The sequence below is a fragment of the Doryrhamphus excisus genome, linkage group LG11 (genome assembly GCF_037039965.1).
Source record: "Doryrhamphus excisus strain RoL-2023G ecotype Guam linkage group LG11, RoL_Dexc_Guam_v1.1, whole genome shotgun sequence".
Lineage (NCBI taxonomy): Eukaryota > Metazoa > Chordata > Actinopteri > Syngnathiformes > Syngnathidae > Doryrhamphus > Doryrhamphus excisus.
This window is the reverse complement of record NC_136367.1, coordinates 1,112,008-1,138,916: the sequence shown is the minus strand read 5'-3', so window position 1 is coordinate 1,138,916 and position 26,909 is coordinate 1,112,008. Positions and strand designations below refer to the sequence as shown.

Genomic DNA, 26,909 nt, shown 5'->3' with positions numbered 1-26,909 from the left:
CCATATACACGTAGACCTCACATTAAACGCCGAGCCAACTTCGCCGCCATATTGGATGTGTCGAGTGGACGCCTACGACTTCTATTACTGCATTCCCGAGAGCAACCTGACACAGGTAAGACTTAACAATTACCTCTGATACTACCTGCCCCATAGACGGCATGATTTGGTCATTATAACACCATTTTTAGAACACGATTTATCGGCGTTTGCCGGTTCTGCTGCAGCAACACAGCTTCCGGGTTCGCTCGGTAACACTCGGCCAACATCGGTGTAGCACATCCTGTCGCCGGTAAATTTAAACCTTCAAAATAAAAGCCCTACTCCAGCAGACGTTGACGACGCTACAGTTGGCAGTCGGAAAAAATAGAGCCAAAGTTGTTTTCAATTTATTTTTGATTTCTGTGTTGTTGAAGATAAGACAAGCAATCTGATGGCAGATTTATCTCCACTTCAGAAAGGACTGTAGAAGCATACCCTTTATTTTAACCATAATGAAGAGTATGCCTGTAAATAACTTGCGTGATAGGATTATTTTGAGTCAGGGTTGTTTCTATTGTGCAAGTAATGGTTTGATCATTTGTGGAGGAGATCATATTTCATGTGAAAAGGCTCAGTCCTCACTCGTGGATGTCTTCTTCTGGGATAGAACGAGCTCCTTGAGTTGAGGTGTCAAAAGCTTGAACTGTGTTAAGATCCTTTGGGTCTCCTCATCCGGCTCCTCTGCCTCGTCCTTCACTTCCTGCTTCCTTCCTTGACTCTGGCTGGTCAACTGTTTCACCACCAGGCTCTGATAGACGCTCAGCAGCTGATGCTTCTCCTGCAACATGTCCAGATAATGCTGCGGCTATTACCGGATAACACTTACGATAACGATTCAACGCTACAATAGAACACAGAAACACACCATGGGTATCCGGCCTGTGAGGGTTCCTATGATTTGAGGTACGCAGCGTCCAGGAGCGTGTAGGATGCAGTGAGTGCTGTCCTGAAATAGCAGCACACTGGTGAGATGGAGGACCAGAGCGGGGTCCTCCGTCTCCTTCAACTGCTCGGTCAGAGTCTGGCGATGCAACAGTAGGGCTTGTCTGAAAAGAAAAATATGCATATATTAAAATAACAAATCACAAGAGGATCAAAAACAGAAAGTGGTCCATCTGTCTTTTCATTACTTTTCTTTTTTCTTGTCTGCCTTCTTCAGCATAAAGCCACATACTTCAGCAGAACTCTCCAGCTGTTTCACAAACTCCTCCATTGACTGGAAAGTACAAACAGAACATTTTTTTGTTTTGGCAGAAAGCACAAATCAGAGGAAATACAGCTGGAATAGGTGCAGATTCTGGAAAATCTAAAAAGTTTTCTGTGCGGGTTATCGTGTGTGTGAGACCACAACTCAATACAAACGGTTGAACAATGAACAGGTTACTCGGTGAGCATAGGTATAAGTGACTTACTTTGCCATTGAGACAGTTGTGCAGCTTCATCAGGGGTACTTTGAGCTCATCCGGCAGTTTGCCCAAGATCTTGACTCTTACCTAAAAGCCAAACATGACAGATTGCATGCTGAGCATATGCATAATTCATAATCTGCTCCTGTCTGTTGTTCAAGGTCGCATTCTATGTAATTGCAAACCTCAGAATGTAGGTCAAGTAGACATTTCCTTTTATTTTGAAGGTTTAAATTTACCGGCGACAGGATGTGCTACACCGATGTTGGCCGAGTGTTACCATTTCCAATATTGTGCCGAGAGCCAAATATAAACAAAATCTTTACATATTAAAAATGATGCAAATATATATTTCTTTAAATGAAAGATAATTCGCATGTTAGTGGACTAGAAATGCAAACTGCATCACGAGAGGAACAGAGGAGCTTTCATTTCTCCTGCCAGATGTTTTTGTGAGGACCTAAATAGTTGACATATCTGGGGAAGAGAGGACATATTGTCCAGTGATGGAAAACACATTTCTTAGGAGTCGCTCACCGAGGTGAATCGGGTACTCGAGTCACTCACCACAAAGTGCATGTACCTGTAAGTCAGTGAAACTCCAGTCTTCATGGGCTACCCGTTAGCGGGTAAGAGTCCTTGTCAGCCCGTGAGTCTGTGATAATCAAGTGTTTGCCAAACTGTGAGTCAGTGAAACTCGAGTCTTTCCCAAGCACCTATAAGTCAGTGAAACCCGAGTCTTCGTAGAGCACCCGTTAGTGGGTAAAACTGGAGTCTCCACTAAACCATGAGTAATGTTGAACGCCCCTGAGTTGTAACAGCTGCATAATTAATGACAGTACCTGGTTTCTTTTTAAACGTAGCTAGCGGTAGCAGGGCTGAGTAAGCGAACGAGTCGAGCGCCGGCACATTTAGTAGATGAAGCTCTGACCTCATTGGTTATGGTGGCGGGATTCTCAACAGACATCATCAGGTCAGCGGCGAGGAAGTTGACCAGAATATTGGTAACATCTGTACAGACGCTCTTCAAGACGTGCTTGACAATGGGGACCTGGGATTCTTCTGCAAGGACGGGATGTCAAATACACACACAACCCTTAAAACTGTTCACATGTTTAACATATGCCACCTATATGCTAAACAATTTTTTCATGTTTTTCTATCCAATATTGCAATTTCGCACACTGTTCGACAATACTTGAATTAACTAGCATATTTGGCAACGAGCCATGTGTCGTAGACACTGTTGGTCTTGGAGTGTAGCCCTCACGAAAAGCAGGGATGTACTGTATTGAAAATGGTGTGCATGTGTCTTCAATGGTCAAAATAAGGGTAATGAGAAGAAGGTTGTAGATTTACCTGAGAAGAACAGTGTGCCCTTTTCAAACAGCCGGATGTTGTTGTACAGGTTAGTTATCTCCTCCTGCATATCCTTTACAGACTTTTTGTTGGCCCCCGAGACTAAAGAGGAGCTGGACAAAAGCAAAGTCTGCAGGGCTTCCTGGTAGGCTTTGTTCAAAGGCCTGCAGAGAGGGTCAATTGTTTACAAACTTGGGAAGTTTTAGAAAATGAGAAGGGAAGTCCAATAGATCAGATTTACCGCACTAAAATCTCTGCCAGCTCAGAGCAGATGTCTTGTGGACAGTCAGCGAGTCGCTCTTCCAATACGGATTGGATTTCTTCCTGGGTCATGAATGAGGCTTGTTGCTTTTTACCAAGATCTGGGAGGAAAAGCAAGAGATGAATACACTGCACAATTCCCTTCATTCATTCATTTTCAACCGCTTATCCTCACCGCCCTTCTTTAATTGTGGTCATCATCTAAACGGATGGCAGCTAATAATGGTATAGACAAAAATGATATACGTATGTGTATACTTTTCTCAGGTCTGGTTTCCTCATCGCTGTCGTCATCTTTCCTCCCTTTCTTCTTGGTTTTACGAGTTCGGATCTCTCTGGCATTGCCTCCTCCACCTGCTTTCACAGAGCCACTGCCCTCTGGAACGAACAGTGAACAGAATACTGTATGTCATCACAGGGAAACTAAGGCTCCAGCAGCAGCGACACAGTTTGCAGTACTGTATGCTAGTAATAGTAGTAGCACAACACGGTGTGTAAAAATAGAAAATACAATACAGGGGATAACCGCACAATCACCATTCCGCATTTACATAATGTTTTTCCTCAGGCGTTGAGATTTCGGACTTTGTTGGATGGTCCTTGAATGCACCATAGTTATGCGCCGTTACTGTTTCCATTTGATTATGGAAATACACTATCATTCATTATTGGTGAGTAGATATACGTACTGTTTGGACTTTGAATATGCAAAGCATATTGAAGAAGACGAGGATTTGGAGCAGTCACCTTTATTACAAATGTTGATCCAAAATTGGAGAATGTCAACATTAAGCGAGCAGGATAATCATCCACTCAGCGATGAGCCATATTCTAGTTTATGATTTAGCAGTATAGCCATCGCCCCCATTGAAAAGCCCATACAGCTAATTGCTAATTTAGCATGACTCCAAACAGTCAATAGCCACGTATACATGGACTATTATGGAAAGCAGGAGGTGAACAAATGTAACAGTTACTGATTGTAAAAGTACCAGATGGAGGGGTAGGATTTAATAAGCTTTGCTTCTTCCTACTCCTTTTGGACATGTGGAACTGGGAACTGATTCTGGGATGCACTCAATTGGAATCTGATGCATGCTCAAATGAAATTAAACCATTACCATTACCGTAAATAAGACGTGTACTTGTGTTGGGCGAACTTCAAACCTGTTGTTTTTTTTCTGCGTTCTGCTTCCTTCTTTTCTTTTTTCGACAGCCCGGCATTTTCTGGAACCGCATACGCTTGCTTCAGATCCTCTTCAGTGATAAGCAACACCGGATTGCTCTTCACTTCCTAACAAGCACATCACACAACATATAACCGAGATACTCGTTGCCACCAGAGAACATGCGGTCCAGATCCTATTGTCGTTCAAGGTGCAGATCCACGGGTCGGAAGAACCAAGGCCAGCACCAATCAACTGACTTACCTTCTGAGCTTTCTGATGTATGGAATCATCAAACAGCAAGAGGCATCCACTGATATATTTTTCAGTGACCACCATGGCGTCTCCCAGGAGTCTAGCAGTGGATTGTACGTTCATGTTCCTCATGGTCTGGTTGATCAACATCCCGATGTCCTCCGTTGACAGGCAACTTGGTAAAATTGGCTAAAGCGGTCAAGATAGCGCATTTGAAAATTGTGGCATATTCTGGGAAAATGAATCTCCAAAGTGTAAAACCGTACCTGGATATCAGTCCACATGCCGGAGTTGACGGCTTCTTCTATCGAGGCTTCCACCTGGTCAACTAGTTCCTGGCTCACACAGGCGGCTCGCAGGAAAAGCAGCTTATTGGACTTGAAGCGCTTCTTGATGTAGCTGTTGGGGTCTGGGATGCCCAGCCTGGTCAGGGCATCAAATTCTGTCAATCAGAAGTCAAAACAAAAAAGCTCAAAACAATATTGTCACAAAATGCAGTGCAATTCATAAGTCCACTTTCGGGGTTTCGTTGGTTGATGAACACCGACTCCCGCGGCGAAAACCCGCGGAGAACATGCAAACCCCACACAGAGGGTGCAATCGAAGCTATGTGGCCCACATGCTAACCACTCTTCCACCGTGCAGCCCTTCTGAGAAACATAATATACATAAAATGTACCTAAATATCCATTCTGCTTGAGGAAAGAATCCACCCAAGTGTTTTGTGTTTTGGAGTAGATATCCGGGATGTACACAGCTGTGTCCCGCCTCCCTCCGACAATCGATCCTTTTAGGCGTCCGGTGTTCACCAGCTCTATGAGAACAGCTGACCATATGAAAAGAGTTACAGTTCAATAACGAGCATAACAGCAGCAACACCAAACAAAAGAAGAGAAAGAGCGTGTCCTTACAATGTAGTAAATGCCCCTGCAGGCCAAATGTACCAATCATGCCAGTCACGGGTGTTGGCCTGGTGATGAAGAATAATATTCAAATATACAGTAATGTATATACAGGAGTACTTCGGTTTTTTTGCACGTTTGTCACACTAAAATGCTGGCATGTTTTGGATCATTGTCCTGCTGCAGAACCCAAGGTGGTGTCAGCTTGAGGTCACCATCAGATGGTTGGATAATCTCCTTCAGGGCTGCAGTTTTTTGGATGTTGTTGTGGGGTCTTTTGTGACCTCTTTCATGAGTCATGGATGCGCTCTTAGGGTCATTCCGGTTGGCCGGCCACTCCTGGGAAGGTTCACCACTGTTCCATGTTTTTTGCCAGTAGTGGATAATGGCTCTCACTGTGGTTTGCAGGAGTCCCAAAGCTTAAGAAATGGCTTTATAACCCTTTTCAGGCTGATTGATCTCAATTAATCTCAGTTATGTTTATAAACCTTAATTGAAAAACTGCATTTGGTGTTCAATTGTGTTGCCATTGACTGATATTTAAATTTGTTTGATGATTTACTGAAACATTTAAGTATGACAAACGTGCAAAAAAAAAGAATCAAGACGGGGGCAAACACTTTCACGCCACTCTACAAACCAAACAGTGGTGCGTATGGTCATGTATTACATCCAGTTTATGAATTGGTAACGGTTGAAAACCAGTATTTTACCGTGTGATGGCACTGAATATCCCTCTTATCTTGGCTGTGTGGCGAGCAACAAAGGCAGGAGTAAATATGATTCCTCGGTTGTACTGATCCAATTCTCCCTGGATCACTCTCCCAAGACGCTTTGACAGCTCCTGTCATGGTGAACAAGCACAGAGTCAGATTTATTAATTTTTTTTACACTTTTGATACATAAACATACAATATATTTAGGTCAAACAGGCACTTGTGAGTCGTGTCCATGTCAGCTCTGTTCCCTTTCTGCTGCTCCTATTGACTGGGGTTGGGTCTAGTTTACCTCTAATCTGTGCCCAATCGATACTTGTGTGCCACATTTAGTCCCTGCCCTGCATGTTGGCACCTGAAGCCTTTTAGATGAATCCAACATTGTCCTGTTTCTTTGTGAGGAACCATAACAAGTACATGTTCACTGTCTGCCGTCTATATTATTAGTGGTCACGGACGATCCACTGCTGTCTGAGGCAGTTTTAGAGTTTTCTGATCATTCTTTGCTCACCTCGGTTAGGAAGTCTCCAGGAAGATCATAGCTTTTACAAAGATCTGCGATTCTGATCAGCCCCGCTTCTTGCAGTCTGTCATTGACTTCCTCTGCTAAATGGTTCAGGTAGTTGCTGTAGTTGCACAAACAAAAACATATTTGGCTGCACAAAAAAATAAACATGGAACTTTTTGTAAATATCAACAAAGATAACAAACATTACTTTGTTACTATTTTGTTATGATGTTATTAAATTTACAATTACATCACGTAGCACATTCTTCACATGACAGCATTCCCATTTGAAGTACACTAATGCCATCTGGTGGTAGAAATCAGTACTACAGCAATGGCATAACACCTGTGGAATCTAAACGTTTTTTTTATTAGCTTGCAGCACATTCTAAGAATACAATATAACAAGAAAATTAAAAAAAAATTCCAAGCATGAAGTCAAAATATAAACAGAAGAAAATTGTATCCTAACAAGAAAAAAAAGTCAAAATTTTATGACAAAGGAGGAAAAATAATGTCATTTTAGTACCAAATTTGAAATATTTAAAAACTATGTTTAACAAAAAATATTAAACTAACAAAACAAAATAAGAGTTATAATTAAAAAAATATAGATTGAGGAAAAATTATAATATTATTGAAATTAAGTCAAAATGTTACGGAAAACAGTCCTAGTATTACAAGAAGAAAAATTATAACAAAGAAATTGAAATATTTGGAAAATTACAAAAAGTGCAAAGGACAAAAAAATAGGCTTCTTCACCTTTATCACAACTTCTTAGCATATCTAAATGTGCTGCTTTACAAAATAGCAAAGTGACCCTTGCATCCTTTCATTTTACACTATGTGGCCCTCGCTGGAAAAAGTTTGGACACCCCTATCCTTCAGACTTCCATTGTCTGACATTGCACAAAGAAGCTGTGTCTATTAAAGGAAACCTCTCGTAACAGAAAAAACATAATTAAACACAAAATTGATCTCAATACAGCACATTTTAAATGAAATGTAAATGAAACCAGGGCTGCACGGCGGGCGAGTGTTTAGTGTGCAGGCCACAAAGCTGGGCGATTCCACCCTCGGGCATCTCTGTGTGGAGTTTGCATGTTGTCCCTGTTTTCTCAAACCAATTCACCTTTTTGTACCGAGTACTAATGTTGGATGCAGGCACTAGAAACCAGCTAGTGTTGAAGCATGAAAACATAATAAGAAAAAGACAAGGTCACACTCACTCATCAATAAGTTGTCCCAGGACGAGCTGAACACTTTTATCCGTTTTTGCAATATCGCTTGCTCTCGTTTCAACATGGAACCAATCCACATTGATAATCTGTAGAAAAAGATCAAAGAGTTACAGGGTACTGTCGATAGGTTGTTTGTCGAATATGTGCCCTGTGATTGGCTGGCCACCAGGACAGCTGGGATAGGCTCCAGCATGCCCGCGACCCTCGTGAGGATAAGCTGTATAGAAAATGGACGTTGCTTACCTGCTGGAGTTCCACAATGTTGACTCGTCCTAAAAAACATGCAAGCAAAAATTGCATGTATATTTGTCTTGAAAGTATTATCATATTGTATTGTATGTATCATATTATATGTATGTATTGTATCATATGCTAGGACTACGTGAAAAAGCTCAATTTGTCTTTCAGACTGACCTCCATGAACGTAAAGTTCATCCCGGATTTCTCGGGTGATCTGTGCAGGAGTGATGTACTCCTTTCCATCAAGGGTGTGCACCACATCCAGTTTCTTGTCTTGAATGAGTCTGGCAATAATTTCCACACAATCCCTCTCTGATAACCTGTGAAGAAGATTACTGAAGTCATTAAAGGGGAACTTATTTTTCTCTGTGCTACAAAACACACGAGCCACGCACATCTGCGTGTAGAACATGTGTTGTTTACATTATGCTTTGCCTTGGTATGTAGTCTTTTTAAAAATGGACATGCACACGTGACTCGTTATGCAAATGAGCCGATGGCGTCCAGTAGAGGCCACCCGCAACCCAGCACCACAAATAGATTGCAACCCTTTTGGTGAACACTAACGGTCCTATTTTAGCTTACACGTAAAAGTTCAGTCAAAAGCAGCAACACATATTTCATCATTCGAATCGTAACCGAATAAAAACCAAACAGCATGCTGTGTTACATGTGTTTACCTTTGCACAGTATCGGCAAACTGTGCCCTCTGGAAATCAGCTGCAAGTCGTCGAATTTCCTCCCAGTCGGCCGCCATGATGAGGCGATACGGTAAACACTGATAATCAGATATACACACTGATCATCAGATATTCACTACCGTTCACTGGCAAACTCTTTACGACACGTCAACATTCGTCGTAGGAGACTTCAGATTAGAAGAGCTACGGGTCTATTTCTTCTTCTCATCTATTTTGAGCGAAGGGAAAACATTCGAGGAGACATTACCGCCACCTGTGGCTCAAACGCTATACATGCTGTATATGTATATCTGTATATGCCTGGTATAAATATTGTAAATATTATTAAATATTTTTTATGGTTGTACTTGACTATTTCTGTCAGGGCCGACTTTTACTGTTTTTCTGAGGGCAAAATGCTACAAGCTAGGTGGTCACTTCCGGGTTTTTTTCATCTCACACAAAGAACCAATCAGGCACCCTGTTATTTGGAATCATTGGATTGCGACATCATAGTACTACTTACAGCCATTGGCTGTCGTAAAGCAGCGTCGATTTCCATTGGATATGCACCGAAATTAATTCCATTTTCAATCGATTTTCTTTTTAAAACATGGTAATTTAAAAGTAAGAGTTAGGATTAGGGTTAGAGTACCTGATGGAGTGGTAGGATTTAATAAGCTTTGCTTCTTCCTACTCCTTTTGGACATGTGGAACTGGGAACTGATTATGGGATGCACTCAATTGTAATCTGATGCATGTTCAAATGAAATAAAACCATTAGCATTAGCATTAAAGTCTACACTTCAATCTCATGTTGGACTCCCATTCCAAAGGTCCAATGTTTGAGCCCTGTCAGAAACAGGTCTCTCCCACTGAGACCTGTACTGTTCAGCCTTTATACGTCCTCCATACAGTATCATGAGAAAATGATCCATCAACTCCATCAATGAAACCTAATCAAACGAGACACGCTGAATGACCTCAAATTGCTTACTGTTAAATTCAGATGCAAGTGAAATCATCGTCCTTGGTTCCCAGCAGAGACAAGGTTGCAAATGAGATAACCGCCACAGATGGTCTTGCCATCAGCGATGACAGCACAGTCAGGAACCTTGGTGTCATCTTTCATCAGGATCTTTCCTTTTGTTCCCAAATATGATAAAGTGTCAGGAACAGCATTTTAAAAAATCTACCAGATGCCGAAAAGCTTGATTATGCTTGTGTGACCTGCAGGTTGGATTATTGTAACTCTCTGCCCGGAGAAAACTTTGCAAAACAAAACACCTCAGTCTTAATCGCAACCAGAAGATGAGTTTTACTGATTTGCAGTGAAGTGGTTTTTCCTTGTGTTTTTAATGTTAAAGGCAAAACCTCCATCATTTCTTGGCAGTGTTACCAACTCTGTGATTGGCTGGCCAACAGTCCAGGGTGTACCCCACCTCTCACCCGAAAACTGCTGGGATAGGCTCCAGTGAGGAAAAGGGAAATGAATAAATGAATGGATAATTAGGGCATTCACACATTGCAATCAGTTGCAAATTAATTTTAAGTAATATTATAAGAAACAAGCAAAAATCAAGAATAAAGAATGAAAATGTTATAATGTCAGAATTTAAAAAAAAATTAGAAAATATTAAAAAATCTGTAAAAGTGTGAAAAAGTAGATGTAATTTTACGAGAATAAAGTAAAAATATTATAAATACATTTGAGTGAATAAACTCCTCATATGTCAAGGAAAAATGTCATTTTAGAAGCATGGAGTTCAAATATTCAAACTGAATGAACAAGTTGAAATAGCAAAAAAAATGGTCATAATAATAACAAAATAAAGTTGTAATATTTGTAACATTAAGTCAAAATATTATGGGAGTCCTAAAAGATTATTTAAGGAGAAAGTTGAAATATTTAGAAAATATATATAAAAAAAGCAAAAATACAAAAAAAAAGTTTCACTGAAAAAAGTTTTGGACACCCCTGCTTCACAAAGCATGTCAAGGAAAAATGTTTTTTTTTTTAAGGGAAAAAATTTCCTAAATATTAACATTCCTTCTTTCCGCACTGGAAGTGAACAAAATGAACAAAATTTAAATGGCAAACTAAATATAAAAAATGTTCGAAACAAATAAACTATATCACACCACACCAATTTGAAGCCCAGTATCGGTGTCGACACTGTATCAAATCGATACCGGAATGTGCAGTATGGTCCACCCCCAATTGCTTGGAAGTAAGTGGGTCAATACAGGACGGACGGGACTCGGTAGTACCAAATATCTACAGGTAGAGGGCGCAATACTTACGTTGTCTCAGGTGCTGCTAATACTGGTCACAAAGCGGGATAAGGATAATACAATGTGTGTGTGTGTGGGAGGGAGGGAGAGAGAGAGAGAGAGAGAGAGAGAGAGAGAGAGAGAGGGAGGGGGGGGGGGGGGGTAAACACATTCCCTTCCGTGTCCTTGCTTCCACAAAAACCAAACTCCATCTCACTTCAAGCCCGTCTTTTGCCCCCCCCTCCCCGCCCCCTCCCACTTTTCCCCAGACTCCCCAAGACCTCAATTGGCCAAGTCCTCCGTCCGTCTCTTTGACTGACGTCGCCACCGCCGCTTGTTCCCTCCCAGCGGCAACAGACTGTTTTTGCGGGGAACAACAGCGTTTGGACCGAACAGCCGGTTCCGTGTCCTCCATGGGAAGCTAGAGGGCGACACGGCGAGTGCTTTAGGTTGCTACCGAGGCTGCAGGATGCTCCCCAGGTTCCTCTCGTGTTTGGGGATATGGTTTTACCTCCACGTATGCTCCCTAGTGGACCCCGGAGATGCACACAACAACGCCAAGGAAGGTAAGTTGCCAAAGTTGCCGCGGCGTTTATTCATGTCCGGCAAAACAAAGACGAACGCGTCGTGTGTGCGGAGATTTACTCTCTTTTCCATTGAAGAAGTCATGTGCGGGAAGGAAGGTCGGCGTGTGGGAATGTTAGCGTTTTCCACTCTAGGACGGCTGTCGGTCATTGGGCATTCCGTTCAAACGGAAGTCCTTCCACCGCACTAATGTCTTAATGAGTGTCCGTGTGGGGAACATCCGTGAGGACACAAGCATGAGGATTCTTCCTCATTCCTTCCGCTTCTTGGATTAGGAGGGAGAAACATTCAGGGGTGTCCAATGTGCGGCGTGGGGGCAATTTGTGGTCCGAGGCTGTATTTGGATTAGAAAAATCCAAATAACATAAGGGAACATTTTTAAGTATTAAGAGAAAAAGTAATAATTTTATGAGAATGTAATATTATGAGGAAAAATTATGTCATTTTAGTAGCATAGCGTCGAAATATTAAAGAAATTAATTTTAAGTGATATTATTATAAGAGACAAACAAAAACCAAGGAATAAAGAATGAAAATATTATAATGTCAGAATTTTTAAAAAGTTAGAAAATATTAAAAAAATCTGTAAAAGTGGGAAAAAGTAGATGTAATTTTACGAGAATAAAGTAAAAATATTACAAATACATTTGAGAGAATAAACTCCTCATAAGTCAAGGAAAAATGTCATTTTAGAAGCAATGAGTTCAAATATTCAAACTGAATGAAGTATTATGAGAGAAAGTAATAGTTTTTTGAGAACGTAATGTAATATTCTGAGGGAAAAGTATGCCTTTTTAGTAGCATAACATTGAAATATTAAATAAATTAATTTAAAGTGATAATATTAGAAAGAAACAAGCAAAAACCAAGGAATAAAGAATGAAAATGTTATAATGTCGGAATTTTTAAAAAGTTAGAACATTTTTAAAAATCTGTAAAAGTGGGAAAAAATAGATGTAATTTTACGAGAATAAAGTAAAAATATTATAAATACATTTAAGAGAATAAACTCCTCATATGTCAAGGAAAAATGTCATTTTAGAAGCATGGAGTTCAAATATTCAAACTGAATGAACAAGTTGAAATAGCAAAAAAATGTCACAATAATAACAAAATAAAGTTGTAATATTTGTAAAATTAAGTCAAAATATTATGGGAGTCCTAAAAGATTATTTAAGGAGAAAGTTGAAATATTTTGAAAACATAAAAAAAAGCAAAAATACAACAAATAAACCAAAAAAGAGCACAGAACACAAAGCACAAATTTATGGAAGTTCTCAGCTTTCCACAATATCAGTATCTCTTGCATCCTTTCATTTTTCCCTATGTGACCCTCACTGGAAAAAGTTTGGACACCCCTGCTTCACAAAGTACTCTTCAGCTGTCACACGGGGATCCACAGCTTATAGAAATAAACCGTTTTTTCTAAATAGATAAACACTATATATAGATAAACCCCTCCGCATCTCATCATGCACGTCTTGCTTCTAAATTGATTTCCTGCTGAATTCAAACGTAGCATCCATCTCTTGTCAGGTCTGTCTTGTTCACTTCCTAATCGTGTATGATGTTCTTCGCCCTTGCTGCTGCTGCTGCTCGTAGTAATTAGGTCATAGCTAAGAGAAAGTATAGAATTATGGCGTGATGGGTCGCCCCTGCTGAAATCTAACCGCCTGCCTTGGTTTCCTCTTACTAGTGGTTCTGCTGGACTCCACGGCACAACAGACAGAACTGGAGTGGATCTCCTATCCACCCATTGGGGTAAGTGTGCAGAATGCCCGCCTTTGTGCCCTCACTGTATCCCTGATTTCCAAAAATATATTCAGAAAAATAAAGACTGTGGCTGTTTATTAGTCAAAATAATAATAATAATAAATAATAAACCTCACATAGCATCATTATCATGAAACACAGTAGCAGTATTTTCACGGCACATATGTATTATTACTACATAAGAATGAAACAAAGTGAAGGCTCGGGTTATGAACTGTATGTCAGGGTTGCCAGGTCTCATGAGAGACACAAGTTCTCTGAAAACAAAACCAACCAGGAAACTTTGGAAATTTGTAAGCCAATTTACAAAAAAAATCACTGATAATAAGCAGACCTGGCAACATAGCGGTGAGTAAAAATTGTTGTGGCAATGGTTTATTTATATTCAAAAGTGCTTTGCAAAGTGACACAGGAGTACATCACGTTTACGTCTACTACTGCAAAAGTACTAGGTTATCATTTTCTTAATAGGACAAATAGGGTACACGTTTTGGAGTGGCCTTTTATTGTAGCCAACTGAATACTCAGCATGTAATATGAGGTTTCCGGCTCATATTGTCATCTATTAGCTTAAGCAAAAAGAATAACAGGTACAGCATTTTATGAGTGCAGTAACAAATCATCTTCCCCTAACAGCGGGCCACCCACGTGTAGGGTGCTTTGTTTGGGTACTCCATTTTGCACATACAGTACAGGTCATACTGGCCTTTTTTGTTATTCCCTGACAATTGAGGCAACATTTTGGCAGAAATGTTCACTGAAAACTGACTCATATGAAAAGTGTGGTGTTACTGTTGTCATTTATAAATGTATAAATGCTTATTTTTTTCCATAGTGGGAAGAAATCAGCGGCTTGGATGAGAACTATACACCCATTCGCACGTACCAGGTGTGCAAAGTCATGGAGCCCAATCAGAACAACTGGCTTCGGACTAATTGGATCAGGAAGGGCACAGCCCAGAGAATTTTTGTGGAACTGAAATTCACCTTAAGGGATTGTAACAGTCTACCCGGCGTGGTGGGCAGCTGCAAGGAGACGTTCAACTTGTATTACCAGGAAACGGATTCAGAGTTGGGTCGCAGCATGCGAGAGAACCAGTACGTAAAAATCGACACCATCGCAGCGGATGAAAGCTTCACTCAGGGCGACTTGGGCGAAAGGAAGATGAAGCTCAACACCGAAGTGCGGATAATTGGCCCCCTGTCCAAACAGGGCTTTTACCTGGCCTTTCAAGACGTGGGGGCATGCATCGCCCTGGTGTCTGTCAAAGTCTACTACAAGAAGTGCTGGTCCATCATCGAGAACTTGGCCATATTCCCAGACACTGTGACCGGATCCGAGTTCTCCTCTCTGGTGGAGGTGGAGGGAATATGTGTTAATGATGCAGAGGAGGAGGTGGACAACTTTCCCAAGATGCACTGCAGCGCTGAGGGGGAATGGCTGGTGCCCATTGGAAAATGCATATGCAAAGCAGGATTTCAGCAGAAAGGAGACGCGTGTGAACGTGAGTTGCTTTCACTTTCTTTACGTCATCATTTGTAAAGATAATATTGTACTGCTTCAAGGTCCGGCCCGGGGATCACTTGGTTGGTTTTTTGTTGGCCCGCTGTACATAACACATAAACACAGCCTCCATTAGTTTTACAAAGGATGATTAGCATGAAATGAAAGCAATTAAAAACGTATGAAGTGAAAAGAACCCCCCCCAAAATATCTTGAACAATTTGGTATTCAAGAATAATTTCAATAAAATTGCAAATATATTAATTGATTCCAGTTTTAGATGGAAAAATATGGTCTTTATTGTTTATGTCGTCAACTATATTATATTAATTGCTCAGAATATTGTGACCTCCATCCATCCTTTTTCTAACGCTTATCCTCACAATTGTCGCGAGCGTGCTGGAGCCTATCCCGGCTGTCTTCGGGGGGGGCGAGAGGCGGAGTACACCCTGGACTGGTGGCCAGTCAATCACAGGGCACATATAGACAAACAACCATTCACACTCACGTTCATACCTATGGACAATTTGGAGTGGCTAATTAACCTAGCATGTTTTTGGAATGTGGGAGGAAACCGGAGTACCTGGAGAAAACCCACGCATGCACGGGGAGAACATGCAAACTCCACACAGAGATCCCCGATGGGGGAATCGCACCCGGGTCTCCGAGCTTTGTAGGTTCAACTTCAACTAAACACCAGTAAAGTTGTCATTTTTGGAAAAAGTCATAATATTATTATAACCAATTTTCCCAATATATTCACTATCTCTCCTCTGGACATGTCCCAAATATCTCAGTCTGGCCCATAACTGACTTTTATCTCCAAGACCTCTAACATGTAATGTCCCTCTAATGTACTTGTTCCTGATCCTATCCATCCTGGTCACTCCCAATGAGAACCTCAGCATCCTCATCTCTGCTACCTCCAGTTCTGCTTCCAAAGAAACAACAGCAAAAATGGGAAAAAGAGTGAAGTTAATACAAAGAATGGACTTCTTCTCCTAAATTTTTAGCATATCTTTTAAAAATATCAAAGTATCCTGTCATTTTTCACTATGTGACCCTCACTGGGAGAAGTTTGGACACCCCCGGTCTAAACATAGTGAAATAAGTCCTGTATTTCTACTATGAAAGAGCCTCAAATGAATGTCCCAGTATGCTCATTATTTCGTTGTTGTGGTTATAATTACCAACATCATACATTCTGTTTTTCAAAAAAATCTTGGATTATTTTCCATATCCATCTGACTCCAAAGATAAAAAAAAAAACCTCATGATTTGTTTTTAGACGTGGCTCTGGCATAGTTGTTTTTGCCAGTATCTTTATTTGTACTTTATGATGGACAGTGGCCAATAATATTCCAACAGAAGGTTTCCAAGGTCGAACACGGTGGCTTTAATGCCGTGCTGTCATCCGCTGGGACCCCACTGAGAGCTGAGTGTTAAATAAAAACATGGAATTTTGATACATCCAATGGTACCTTGTACTTTGTAGTTCATATTCATTTGCAATAGCTTCAAAACTCCAGTCCTTTTTTATTGTTTTTAGTTGCTTATTATGCACAGGCAGAACACCCCGTGGGGTAATAAGTGGAGAGAAAGCCCATTATTTCATGCCAATGGGAAAGATAGAAGGTGCAGCAGCCCCAAAGCAAATTAATTTTAGCCGCCCATTATTACAGTATGATGTCCTGATATAGACAACAAAGTACTGGCGCTGTACTGTAGCATTTATGAATGTTGACAACATTATTGGTGTTGTTTCAACACGTTTCCTGTATACACATGTGGATTAGCATTATCCCCATTCACGCGGGTGCAAACTTCAAAGCGCCAGCTTAGCACACGTGCAGCGCGGCTGCCTTCTGTGCTTTGTGTATCAATATACAGTGGCACCTCGGTTAGCGTCCGCCCCGGTTTGCGTGTTTTTTGGTTAACATCGAATGATACTGCATAAAACTTTCATTCATTCATTCATTCATTCATTTTCTACTGCTTATCCTCACGAGGGTCGCGGGGGTGCTGGAGCCTATCCCAGCTGTCTTTGGGGCGAGAGGCAGGGTACACCCTGGAATTGAACCCATGGTCTACGCGCTAACCACACGACCACCGTGCAACCAAATGTAAAATTAGAATTACAAAACTCTAAAAACTGTTTTTATGTTAACATTTTTGGCTTTATGGAACAGATCAGGCTGCACGGTGGTCGAGTGGTTAGCGCGCAGACCTCACAGCTAGGAGAACAGGGTTCAATTCCACCCTCGGCCACCTCTGTGTGGAGTTTGCATGTTCTCCACGTGCATGAGAGTCGCGGGGGGTGCTGGAGCCTATCCCAGCTGTCTTCGGGCAAGAGGCGGGGTACACCCTGGACTGGTGGCCAGCCAATCACAGGGCACATATAGACAAACAACCATTCACACTCACATTCATACCTATGGACAATTTGGAGTGGCCAACTAACCTAGCATGTTTTTGGAATTTGGAAAGAAACCGGAGTACCCGGAGAAAACCCACGCATGCACGGGGAGAACATGCAAACTCCACACAGAGATAGCCGAGGGTGAATCGAACTCTGGCTAACCACTCGACCGCTATGCAGCCGTGTGAGATTATATTATGTCTTATTTTCTCTTACTATGTCTACTATATTGGGTAATAGGAGTGTAAAGGTGACTATAGGGGTGTTATTTCATGTCTAGAGGGCTCTAATGTAAAAAAACCCAAACATAGACAAACAACCATTCACACTCACATTCATACCTGTGGACATATTGGAGTGGCTAATTAACCTAGCATGTTTTTGGAATGTGGGAGGAAACCGGAGTACCTGGAGAAAACCCACGCATGCACAGGGAGAACAACTCCACACAGAGATTGCAGAGGGTGGGATTGAACCCGGGTTTCCTAGCTGTGAGGTCTGCGCGCTAACCACTTTACCGCCGTGCAGTCCTTGATTGAACTTTTGTGGTTTTATTTTGGATGTGTTGTTGTCTCGGAATCCTCCTCGGAAGCCCAGGGTTTAGGAGGTTGATTAAAAAGGAGGGTCTGGTTATTAGACTCGGACCATCTTGTGTCACTGATGCAAATGTTTTGTCAGCGAGGGAATTTACAACTTAGTTGTTTATCCGTTCAAATGTGATATCTATCGATCTATTTTGTCCTCTTAAACTCATCCCGTCTCTTTGGAATAGTTCCCTCGTTGTTGGTTGGTATCGTTGGGTTGCTACGGTTGTGACACTGGGAGTCAAATATGTCGGTGGATTAGCTGACCGGGCTGTCATTTATGTCATTTGATTTCATCTGTTGTTGCAAAGGACCTGTAGCATCCTTTAATCGGGTCATCCATCTCTGTCACTTCTACAGCCTCCCACCCCCGTGTCTATTTAAGCCTTTGTTTGGACGTCTGTGCTCTTAAATGTTACTTTTCTCTGCTTGGTCTCAGAGGAGCTTATGTTGAGAAAATCACGCTACGAAGTCATTTTGACAGTCAGAGCGAGAGAGAGAGAGAGAGAGAGCGACAGATAGAGGGCTCTTGTGGGAAGACATATGCGGCTTTGTTTTGTCCAGGAATGTATTTTGTCTGAATATGGCTCATGATGACATTTTAGACGCAATCACTCTCTTGTAGATTATCACGGAATTAAAAGTAAGACCAAAGAAATATCTCTGTGTCAGCCTCTTGGACTCCTTTTCAGATTAGTATTGAACTCTGAAAATGTTGGAGATGGACCACTTTGGGTTTAGTTCAGAGAACTCAAAAGTCATCAACTGTAAATGTGGACTTTCCAATCAATCAATCACTCTATTAGATTTTTTTTACAGTGTTTTTTCTGAATTTTGTAATTGTAATGGTAATGGTAATGGTAATGGTAATGGTTTTATTTCATTTGAACATGCATCAGATTACAATTGAGTGCATCCCATAATCAGTTCCCAGTTCCACATGTCCAAAAGGAGTAGGAAGAAGCAAAGCTTATTAAATCCTACCCCTCCATCTGGTACTTTTACAATCACTAACTGATACATTTGTTCACTTCCTGCTTTCCTAATATAGTTTAAGGTTTTTTTTTAATAATGTACCTCGTACCGAAGTAGGAGGTGATATGACCATCCAATGACCATCCATCACATCCATCATTGATTTATGGAAGATCTCCTGCAGATTCCGTAACCTGTCAGTTGTCCATCTGATGAATGTGATTGATACCTGATCCATCAGGGGGCCGTCAACACGCATTAGGACCTCCTGACGAGTTGACTTCCTGGTTGTATTTGTTATGCTGAATGTATAGTTTGCTGTTAGCTTGACTGCCTCACCAAGTGGGCGTCCTTTTTTTTTGAGGGAGCAAAAATCACAGGGCACATATAAACAAACAACCATTCACACTCACATTCATACCTATGGACAATTTGGAGTGGCTAATTAACCTAGCATGTTTTTGGAATGCTCTGGGTTGGGTACATATGACTACATTGGGTAATAGGAGCGTAAATGTGACTATAGGGGTGCTATTTCATATTGAGAGGGCTCTAATAATGTTTAAAAACACTTATTTAGAAAGTCATAAACAGCTTTTCTATGCTCCAATCCAATGAACCGTTATATGCTTCGAAGTAACATGCTGTTAGCAAGCTCAAACTATGAAATATCGTGTGTATGGAAAGATTACACTCTAGATATGTTTTATTGATCAGTAATTGAAATCATTTCACATTCAATACAGAAGAGACTTGTCGACCCTCAAATAATTTTCAGCATTTAATAACTTTATCCCGCGATTGGTGGTGTACCGCGCATCTCACCTGAATTCCGCTGGGATAGGCTCCAGCATACCCCCATGGCCTTAGTGAGGATAATTAGAAAATGGATGGATAGCTGATAGATAGTAAGTTTATCATGACATGACTCTTTTCCTTTTCTACGCCTCATAAATCAACAATATTTCCGCAACTATTACCACACACCATCAGCAAGATGAGCCCCGCTTATGAAGGATGACAGCACCTTTTGTATATGAATATATTGCTGATCTAACATTGCATCTCAACATAAGAATGATCCATTGTCTTATTTGCATCTACATGAACACATCTCTGTTGTTGTTGCTTTGCATTACTTGGCAATTACTTCCTGCTTTTGAATTGTAAATGATTCCACACCAGATGAGCTTGTAATGTCTAATCATGTCTTCCAACTCGTGGCTTTCGGGGATGCTGCTAGCTCATTTAAATTCATATTCCGGTGTAAAACACACACACTCAGTAAAGTGTCTATAAAGACGTACGAGCCCTTCATTATGTGGCCCGTGATTTGCGGGGGTTGTCTCTCATCTCTTCGGTACTCCATGAATATCAAGTAGTGAACAAAGCTTCATCCGGTCATCGAATGTTGCTGTGTTCATTTTGCAACACGCTGTTGACAATCCCTTTGTGGAGTCCTCATGTAGTACTGACTTGGGAGTTTCATCGTTGGACTTCAGGTTGTTTGTCTAGCTCGGTCGTAGCTTTTCTCGGAAAATATTCATATCTGGAGCCTCTGGAATGAAACGTTCATGTGTTTTTATTTGGGCTAGTCAGTGGCAAATAATGTTAGCTTTTCAACCCTGCCTGGGCTTGAGAGGCGTGCTCACCAAAGACCTATCCAAATGAAATAAGTTGTCTCTACATTTACAAGATCTTTACAAGACCATAGCTGTGCGAGTCGTGAACGAGTCGTTCAAAGCTTATCAGTTTTTTTTTTATTCAATCTGCTGGCACTAGCTACACAGCTCGAGCATGCCGTGAGTTTCACTGACTCACGGGTACTCAAAGTCTTCGAGTTTTCACTGACTTTCTGGTTGATGGGACTTGAGTTTCACTGACTCACGGGGCTTGACGAAGACTCGAGATTCACTGACTCATGGGTACTCAGTGAAGTCTTGATTTTCACCGACTCGCTGGTTGATGTGACTTGAGTTTCACTGACTCACGGGGCTTGACGAAGACTCGAGATTCACTGACTCATGGGTACTCAGTGAAGTCTTGATTTTCACCGACTCGCTGGTTGATGTGACTTGAGTTTCACTGACTCTCGGGGGCTTGATGAAGACTCAAGTCTCACAGGCTTACTAGATGATGAGACTTGAGGTTCACTGACTCTCGGGGGCTGGATGAAGACTCAAGATTCGCTGACTCATGGGTACTCAGTGAAGTCTTGATTTTCACCGACTCGCTGGTTGATGTGACTTGAGTTTCACTGACTCTCGGGGGCTTGATGAAGACTCAAGTCTCACAGGCTTACTAGATGATGAGACTTGAGGTTCACTGACTCTCGGGGGCTGGATGAAGACTCAAGATTCGCTGACTCATGGGTACTCAGTGAAGTCTTGATTTTCACCGACTCGCTGGTTGATGTGACTTGAGTTTCACTGACTCTCGGGGGCTTGATGAAGACTCAAGTCTCACAGGCTTACTAGATGATGAGACTTGAGGTTCACTGACTCTCGGGGGCTGGATGAAGACTCGAGATTCGCTGACTCATGGGTACTCAGTGAAGTCTTGATTTTCATTGACTCGCCGGTTGATGTGATTTGAGTTTCACTGACTCGCGGGTACTCAACGAAGACTCAAGTGTCACTGACTCACGGATACTCAATGAAGACTCAAGTTTCACTGACTCACGGGTACTCGGTGAAATCTTGATTTTCACTGACTCGCTGGTTGATGTGACTTGAGTTTCACTGACTCACGGGTACTCAGTGAAGACTCAAGTTTCACTGACTCATGGGTACTCAATGAAGACTCAAGTTTCACTGACTCATGGGTACTTGAAGATTCAGGTGTCACCGGCTGACGGGTTGACGAGACTCGAGGTTCACTGACTCACGAGTGCTCCACAAAGACTGGTACTTTAGTGACTTGAGTGAATCGAACACCAGATTCAGTTCAGTGAATGACTCATTAAAAACTCGAGTAAAAGTAGTAAAATTGAGTTTCGAATCACCAGTAGAGACAAAAATGGTATGCTGTCATGTAAATAAGACGATAAATGAAATGATTTATTGTGGTTTGGGGATGTAAAAAAAAATACAATTGACCTGGCGCCCACTACGATAAGGGAAGCGGAAGAAACCATTGAACCATTCCGAATAAACACAGCTCAGTCAAAGGTGCATTGTTGATATTGCGCTACCTTATTGCTGGATTTGAAGCGCAAACAGATGGAAAGAGAAACGAACAGGATTTAGAATGCGCCACCAATTTGCGAGCTGCACAGATGGTAACCATATCGACATCTGAATGACGGCCGGAATGGCGGAGAAGTGAATCGAAAGTAGCGGCGGTGCTGACGCAGCTCTGTAGGGACGCATTGCTGCGTGCCATCACACCGCGGGCCGCTATTTTCCTCACGTTGATAAGTTCTTTGTAAGCCAGCACGGTTACGCGGTGGCGGACACACACTTATTGTGGTGTATCTCTTTGTAAAAAGGCCTTTGTTCGAGGGAGCCATCTGCGGCTTTGGGTGATATTGTGTCAGCGGGTCCATGTCATGCCATGCATTGGGTCAGCGGCTATTAACTTCATTTACACATGGCTGAAGACCCGCACGGCGCCACAATAAAGGACGGCCTGATGTGTTTGGTAATGTGAGTACGCGGGCTGACAGGGCGCTGTCGAGATAGAAGATGGATGATTGCAGCGGTTGACCCCTGACCGCCAGAAAGCCCCCCCACCCGAGCACCCCCCTCCCGACTCCCGAGACAAAAGAACGGGCTTTCCCTCTTTTGTAGCAGGCCTCATCTCCTCTTGCGCTAATGAGTTGAGACATTGCTGTCAATCTCTGATCCGATGCCGCTTAACATTCACAGCTTTGCTGCTTTAACGCAACTGAAGCAGACAACCGTCTTTTTAAGAAAGACTCATCATTCTTACATACAGTAATTGTAGGCTGTGTTGCCATAGGAAAACAGTGGCGGAAAAGTGTTTTGAGTTCTTATTTTTGTCATGTTTCTCACAATTAAATATTTCCGATCATCAACAATATTTAATATTACAATATTCATATTATTATGACTTTTTTTTATTAGTAAGGGAGAAAGAAATTCCTACATGGCCCTGTTTTCCCTTCCGGTTAAAACACAACTGAGATTAATTGAGATCTATGAGTCTGGGCAAAGGTTATAAAGCCATTTCCAAAGCGTTGGGACTCCAGCAAACCACAGTGAGAGCCGTTGTCCACAAATGTTAAAAACATGGAACAGTGGCGATCCTTCCCAGGAGTCAAATTACCCAAACAATGCATTTTGTTAGCCAACCCAAATGACCCCAACAATGCATTTTGTTAGTTAAAATACCGAAAATCAATAAATCTTTAACATGATTAGATCCTTTTAGATATGAAATAACACCCCTATATCGCCTTCACCTTGAGCTGGATCGGCATTATGAAGCAAGTATCGGACGATAACGATACCGTGCTTTTTCGCTAATGTTGGACAATCGATCTGCGCATCGGTAGTATTAACCCATGTAGACATAGAACAGAATACTCGTGTGTGTGTGTGTTGCTGTAAATGTGTTCTGTGTTGGACAGGAAGTGAGGCCAAAGTCATCATATTATGAGAATGAAATTTACAAGAGCCAAGTAGAAACAGGTGTAATTTTAAATAAAATAAATAAATTTAAAAAAAAAGATATTTTAGTAGCATATAGTTGAAATATTAAAATATATTTGAAAGTTATAATATTATGAGAAACAAAACAAAATAACATTGTCATTTTTGGAAAATTAGGTTGAGGAAAAAGTTACAATATGATGGAAATAAAGTCATATAATGGAAAAAAAATGTCAAAGATTGTTTAAGAAGACAGTTGAAATATATATAAAATAAAAACACATCAGCAGCAGAAATGGGGGAACAAAAGTATGAAGTGGATACTAATAATATGCATTTTCAGATGCACTTTTTCTTGAACATTTTGCCATGTGTTTGCTTTACAAATGATTATTTTGGCGGTTTAGGTCCTAACCGATTAACCAACAAGCTTCTGATTAATGGAGTGAATAAATAATCATTAGTTGCGTTAGTAGTTATTAATTTCTGGAAGTACAGTAAAATCTTGTTATATCGATATCGGTTATAACGAATTACTACTTATTATTACTACTTATAAATTATCCCGGCAAATTTCTAGTCTTTTATGATATAATTAGTTCCGTTAGTACGATACCCGGTTACTATGATAATCCGGTTATGTTATACTATAGAACAATGCCGAGTGCATTATTGCCCACTTTTAATGCAGTTCGGCGCAGGATCGGATATATGGATAGTCCGGTTATATCGGTATTTTTTCCGACTCCCGAGAATATCGATATAACGAGACTTTACTGTAGATGTTCTTATGGTTTGATTTCTTCTTCTGTCTTTCTGTTGCTGGGATTAAACAGGAAGAAAAAAACACCTGTTCATTCAAATCAACACTTAGGTCAAACCACGGTGGCCATTTTTCAGAAAGGAATGATATCTTATAGAAATAAGAATTAACATCTTCCTTTATCGGGGTTAACCTTCAGCACCTGACATTCATCAGCGGCGTGGTTTGTGTGTTGGTCCTTTCAGCGCCTCTTTTCTCAGCATAAGGGGGTTGCCCTCAGTCTCCGCCACTCTGCTATCCTCTCTCCGAGGAGCATTCTTCTTTCCTTATTCCACTGTACACGCAAGCGGCTTGAACACATAATCTGGCTGGATGGGAAGTGCACGTGAAGGGGGAAGGACTGGTCGGAAAAGGACCCGATTGTGCAGATTGCAGATTAAAGTCACGGTCTAGTAATTCACAAACTGGAAAAAGATTTGATCAATTTTCCAGTCACGGCAAATGGAAATCTTGTGAATTCCCAAAAAAGTTAAACTCCCGCATGTGGCCTTATCGTATCCGGGCAACATTATGGCACAGCCCTTGTCACCTAACGCGACCGGACGCTCGGCGGAAATTAGCATTTCCACTTCTTGCAGTTTTGCAGCCCGTTGCTTCTTTTGTTACCGGATGTAGCCATCTTTAAAAAGTCAAAGCGAAGATAAGATCCAAGAGAAATTCACATTTCTAGCAGCTCTGCCAAAATGTCACTATAACTTACCAAAATAAAACAACCAAGGTAAGACAGGAGAGATAAGAAATAGAATAAGATGAAATCATTACAGAACAAATTAATTAAATTAAAAAAAAACCATAATCGAGTGGTCGAGTGTTTAGCGTGCAGGCCTCAGGCCAGTCTGCATATTACAAGTTAACAATGTGTTGTCAACAAAGAATAATAGGAGTGTTTATTTGTAATGTCACAGCTATAATAATGCTAAAAAACATATTTTCAAAGTTATCGTTCAAGTCTGGAACCAGTTTACTGCAATAAATGAGGGATGCCTATACTCTACCTTTTATTAATAACTTAATGATATCGATCCAAAAGCATATAGATTTGGGAAATAAGGCCAATTATTTGAACTGCCAAACAAAGTACTGAAGATGTCATAAAAACATCCAAATTGTGATCGTCTGATGTTTGGGGTTGTTGTCTGGCTGGGAAAAGAATCTCCCAAGACATAGTTCTCAAGTTGAACCAGATGATCCTTTTGCCTTCATGTTCCCTTGATCTTGTCAAGTGTGCCCACAACATGATGTTGCCACCACGATGCTTATGTTTGCCAAACATGGCGTCTCGGCTGATGGGCCCCAAAAAGCTCGATTTTTATAAAAACTTTCTTCACTGCAAGTTAGATTAATTCGTTCATTCATTTTCTACCGCTTTTCCTCACGAGGGTGGCGGGGGTGCTGGAGCCTATCCCAGAGGCGGGGTACACCCTGGACTGGTGGCCAGCCAATCACAGGGCACATATAGACAAACAACCATTCACACTCACATTCATACCTATGGACAATTTGGAATGACCGATTAAACCTAGCATGTTTTTGGATGTTTTGGAACTGGAGTACCCGGTTTCAAATATACAAACATGTATCAATACGAGTTTAAACCACTCGTCCGCCGTGCTGCCCCAAGTTAGATTTCACATGTTTTGTTTTTTTTTACCAGTTGCTTTGATTTTGCCACTCTCCCGTACAGCTACGACTTCATTTTCTACCGCTTTTCCTCACGAGGGTCGCTGAGGATGCTGGAGCCTATCCCAGCTGTCTTCGGACGAGAGGCGGGGTCCACCCTGGACTGGTGGCCAGCCAATCACAGGGCACATATAGACAAACAACCATTCACACTCACATTCATACCTATGGACAATTTGGAGTGGCTAATTAACCTAGCATGTTTTGGGATGTTTTGGAACTGGAGTACCCGGTTTCAAATATACAAACATGTATCAATACAAGTTTAAACCACTCGACCATCATGCCGCCCCAAGTTAGATTTCACATGTTTTTTTATTTTTTACGACTAGCGAAGAAGCCGTGCAACACCTCTGCCATCTGGAGCACTGAAGCTCTTAACTCCTCCTGAGTGCTCGTAGGCGTCTTGGTGGCCTCCCTCACCTTCTCACTACGGAACATCCTTCCATTTCTTAATGATGGATTCAACTGAACTCCATTTGATGGCCATCTTCTTGTAGACATGTCCTGTCCCTTTTCTCTGGGTGGCTCGGCGCCATCTTTAGTCATCACGTTGCAATCGTAGTGGCGACATTAATGAAGCGGCGCCCCGAGCTGACAGACACAAGCGTTTAAAGACACTGCTGCTAACTATTTCTGCTCAGTTAGCTCAGTCACACAGTCGGGAGTTACAGCGGAACCTTGGTTAGTGTACGTCTTGGTTAGTGAATTTTTTGGTTTAAAACTTGCCTTGGTTTGAGTACATTTTCCCGTTAGCGTGAGATGCTATGGGAGTGACATGATACTGTGAGGACCATAAAATATGATGTATATATTGTATACTGTACATATAAAAACATCATTTTGTAGCAGCCCATAAGCATGAAATACAAAACAGAAATTGTGACTGCAAGGAAACA

General features: G+C 41.4%; 2 protein-coding genes across 3 annotated transcripts in view; one reads left to right on the top strand and one right to left on the bottom strand.

Annotated features, from left to right (window-relative positions):
• Window positions 1-377: 377 nt before the first annotated feature.
• ufl1 (UFM1-specific ligase 1) lies at window positions 378-9,163 on the bottom strand. The gene is made up of 19 exons (XM_058086545.2): window positions 8,778-9,163; window positions 8,272-8,417; window positions 8,101-8,129; window positions 7,846-7,943; window positions 6,619-6,733; window positions 6,105-6,235; window positions 5,401-5,459; window positions 5,169-5,315; window positions 4,756-4,931; window positions 4,499-4,678; window positions 4,236-4,362; window positions 3,327-3,446; window positions 3,049-3,169; window positions 2,808-2,971; window positions 2,380-2,510; window positions 1,455-1,535; window positions 1,173-1,258; window positions 908-1,088; window positions 378-820 (listed from the first exon to the last, which is right to left on the bottom strand). The coding sequence occupies exons 1-19, from the start codon at window positions 8,852-8,854 to the stop codon at window positions 614-616; spliced, it is 2,376 nt and encodes a 791-aa protein (XP_057942528.2). The 5' UTR covers window positions 8,855-9,163; the 3' UTR covers window positions 378-613.
• A 2,136-nt stretch (window positions 9,164-11,299) lies between these two features.
• Window positions 11,300-26,909, top strand: part of epha7 (eph receptor A7) — a 61,216-nt gene continuing 45,606 nt past the window's right edge. For both annotated transcript variants that reach the window (XR_013629484.1, XM_058086429.2), the window contains exons 1-3: window positions 11,300-11,617; window positions 13,333-13,397; window positions 14,245-14,914. Coding sequence is in view for 1 of the 2 variants with exons in the window: in XM_058086429.2 (XP_057942412.2) it covers window positions 11,521-11,617; window positions 13,333-13,397; window positions 14,245-14,914 (832 nt within the window). In the remaining variant the exon portion in view is untranslated. The remainder of the gene's footprint in view (window positions 11,618-13,332; window positions 13,398-14,244; window positions 14,915-26,909) is intronic.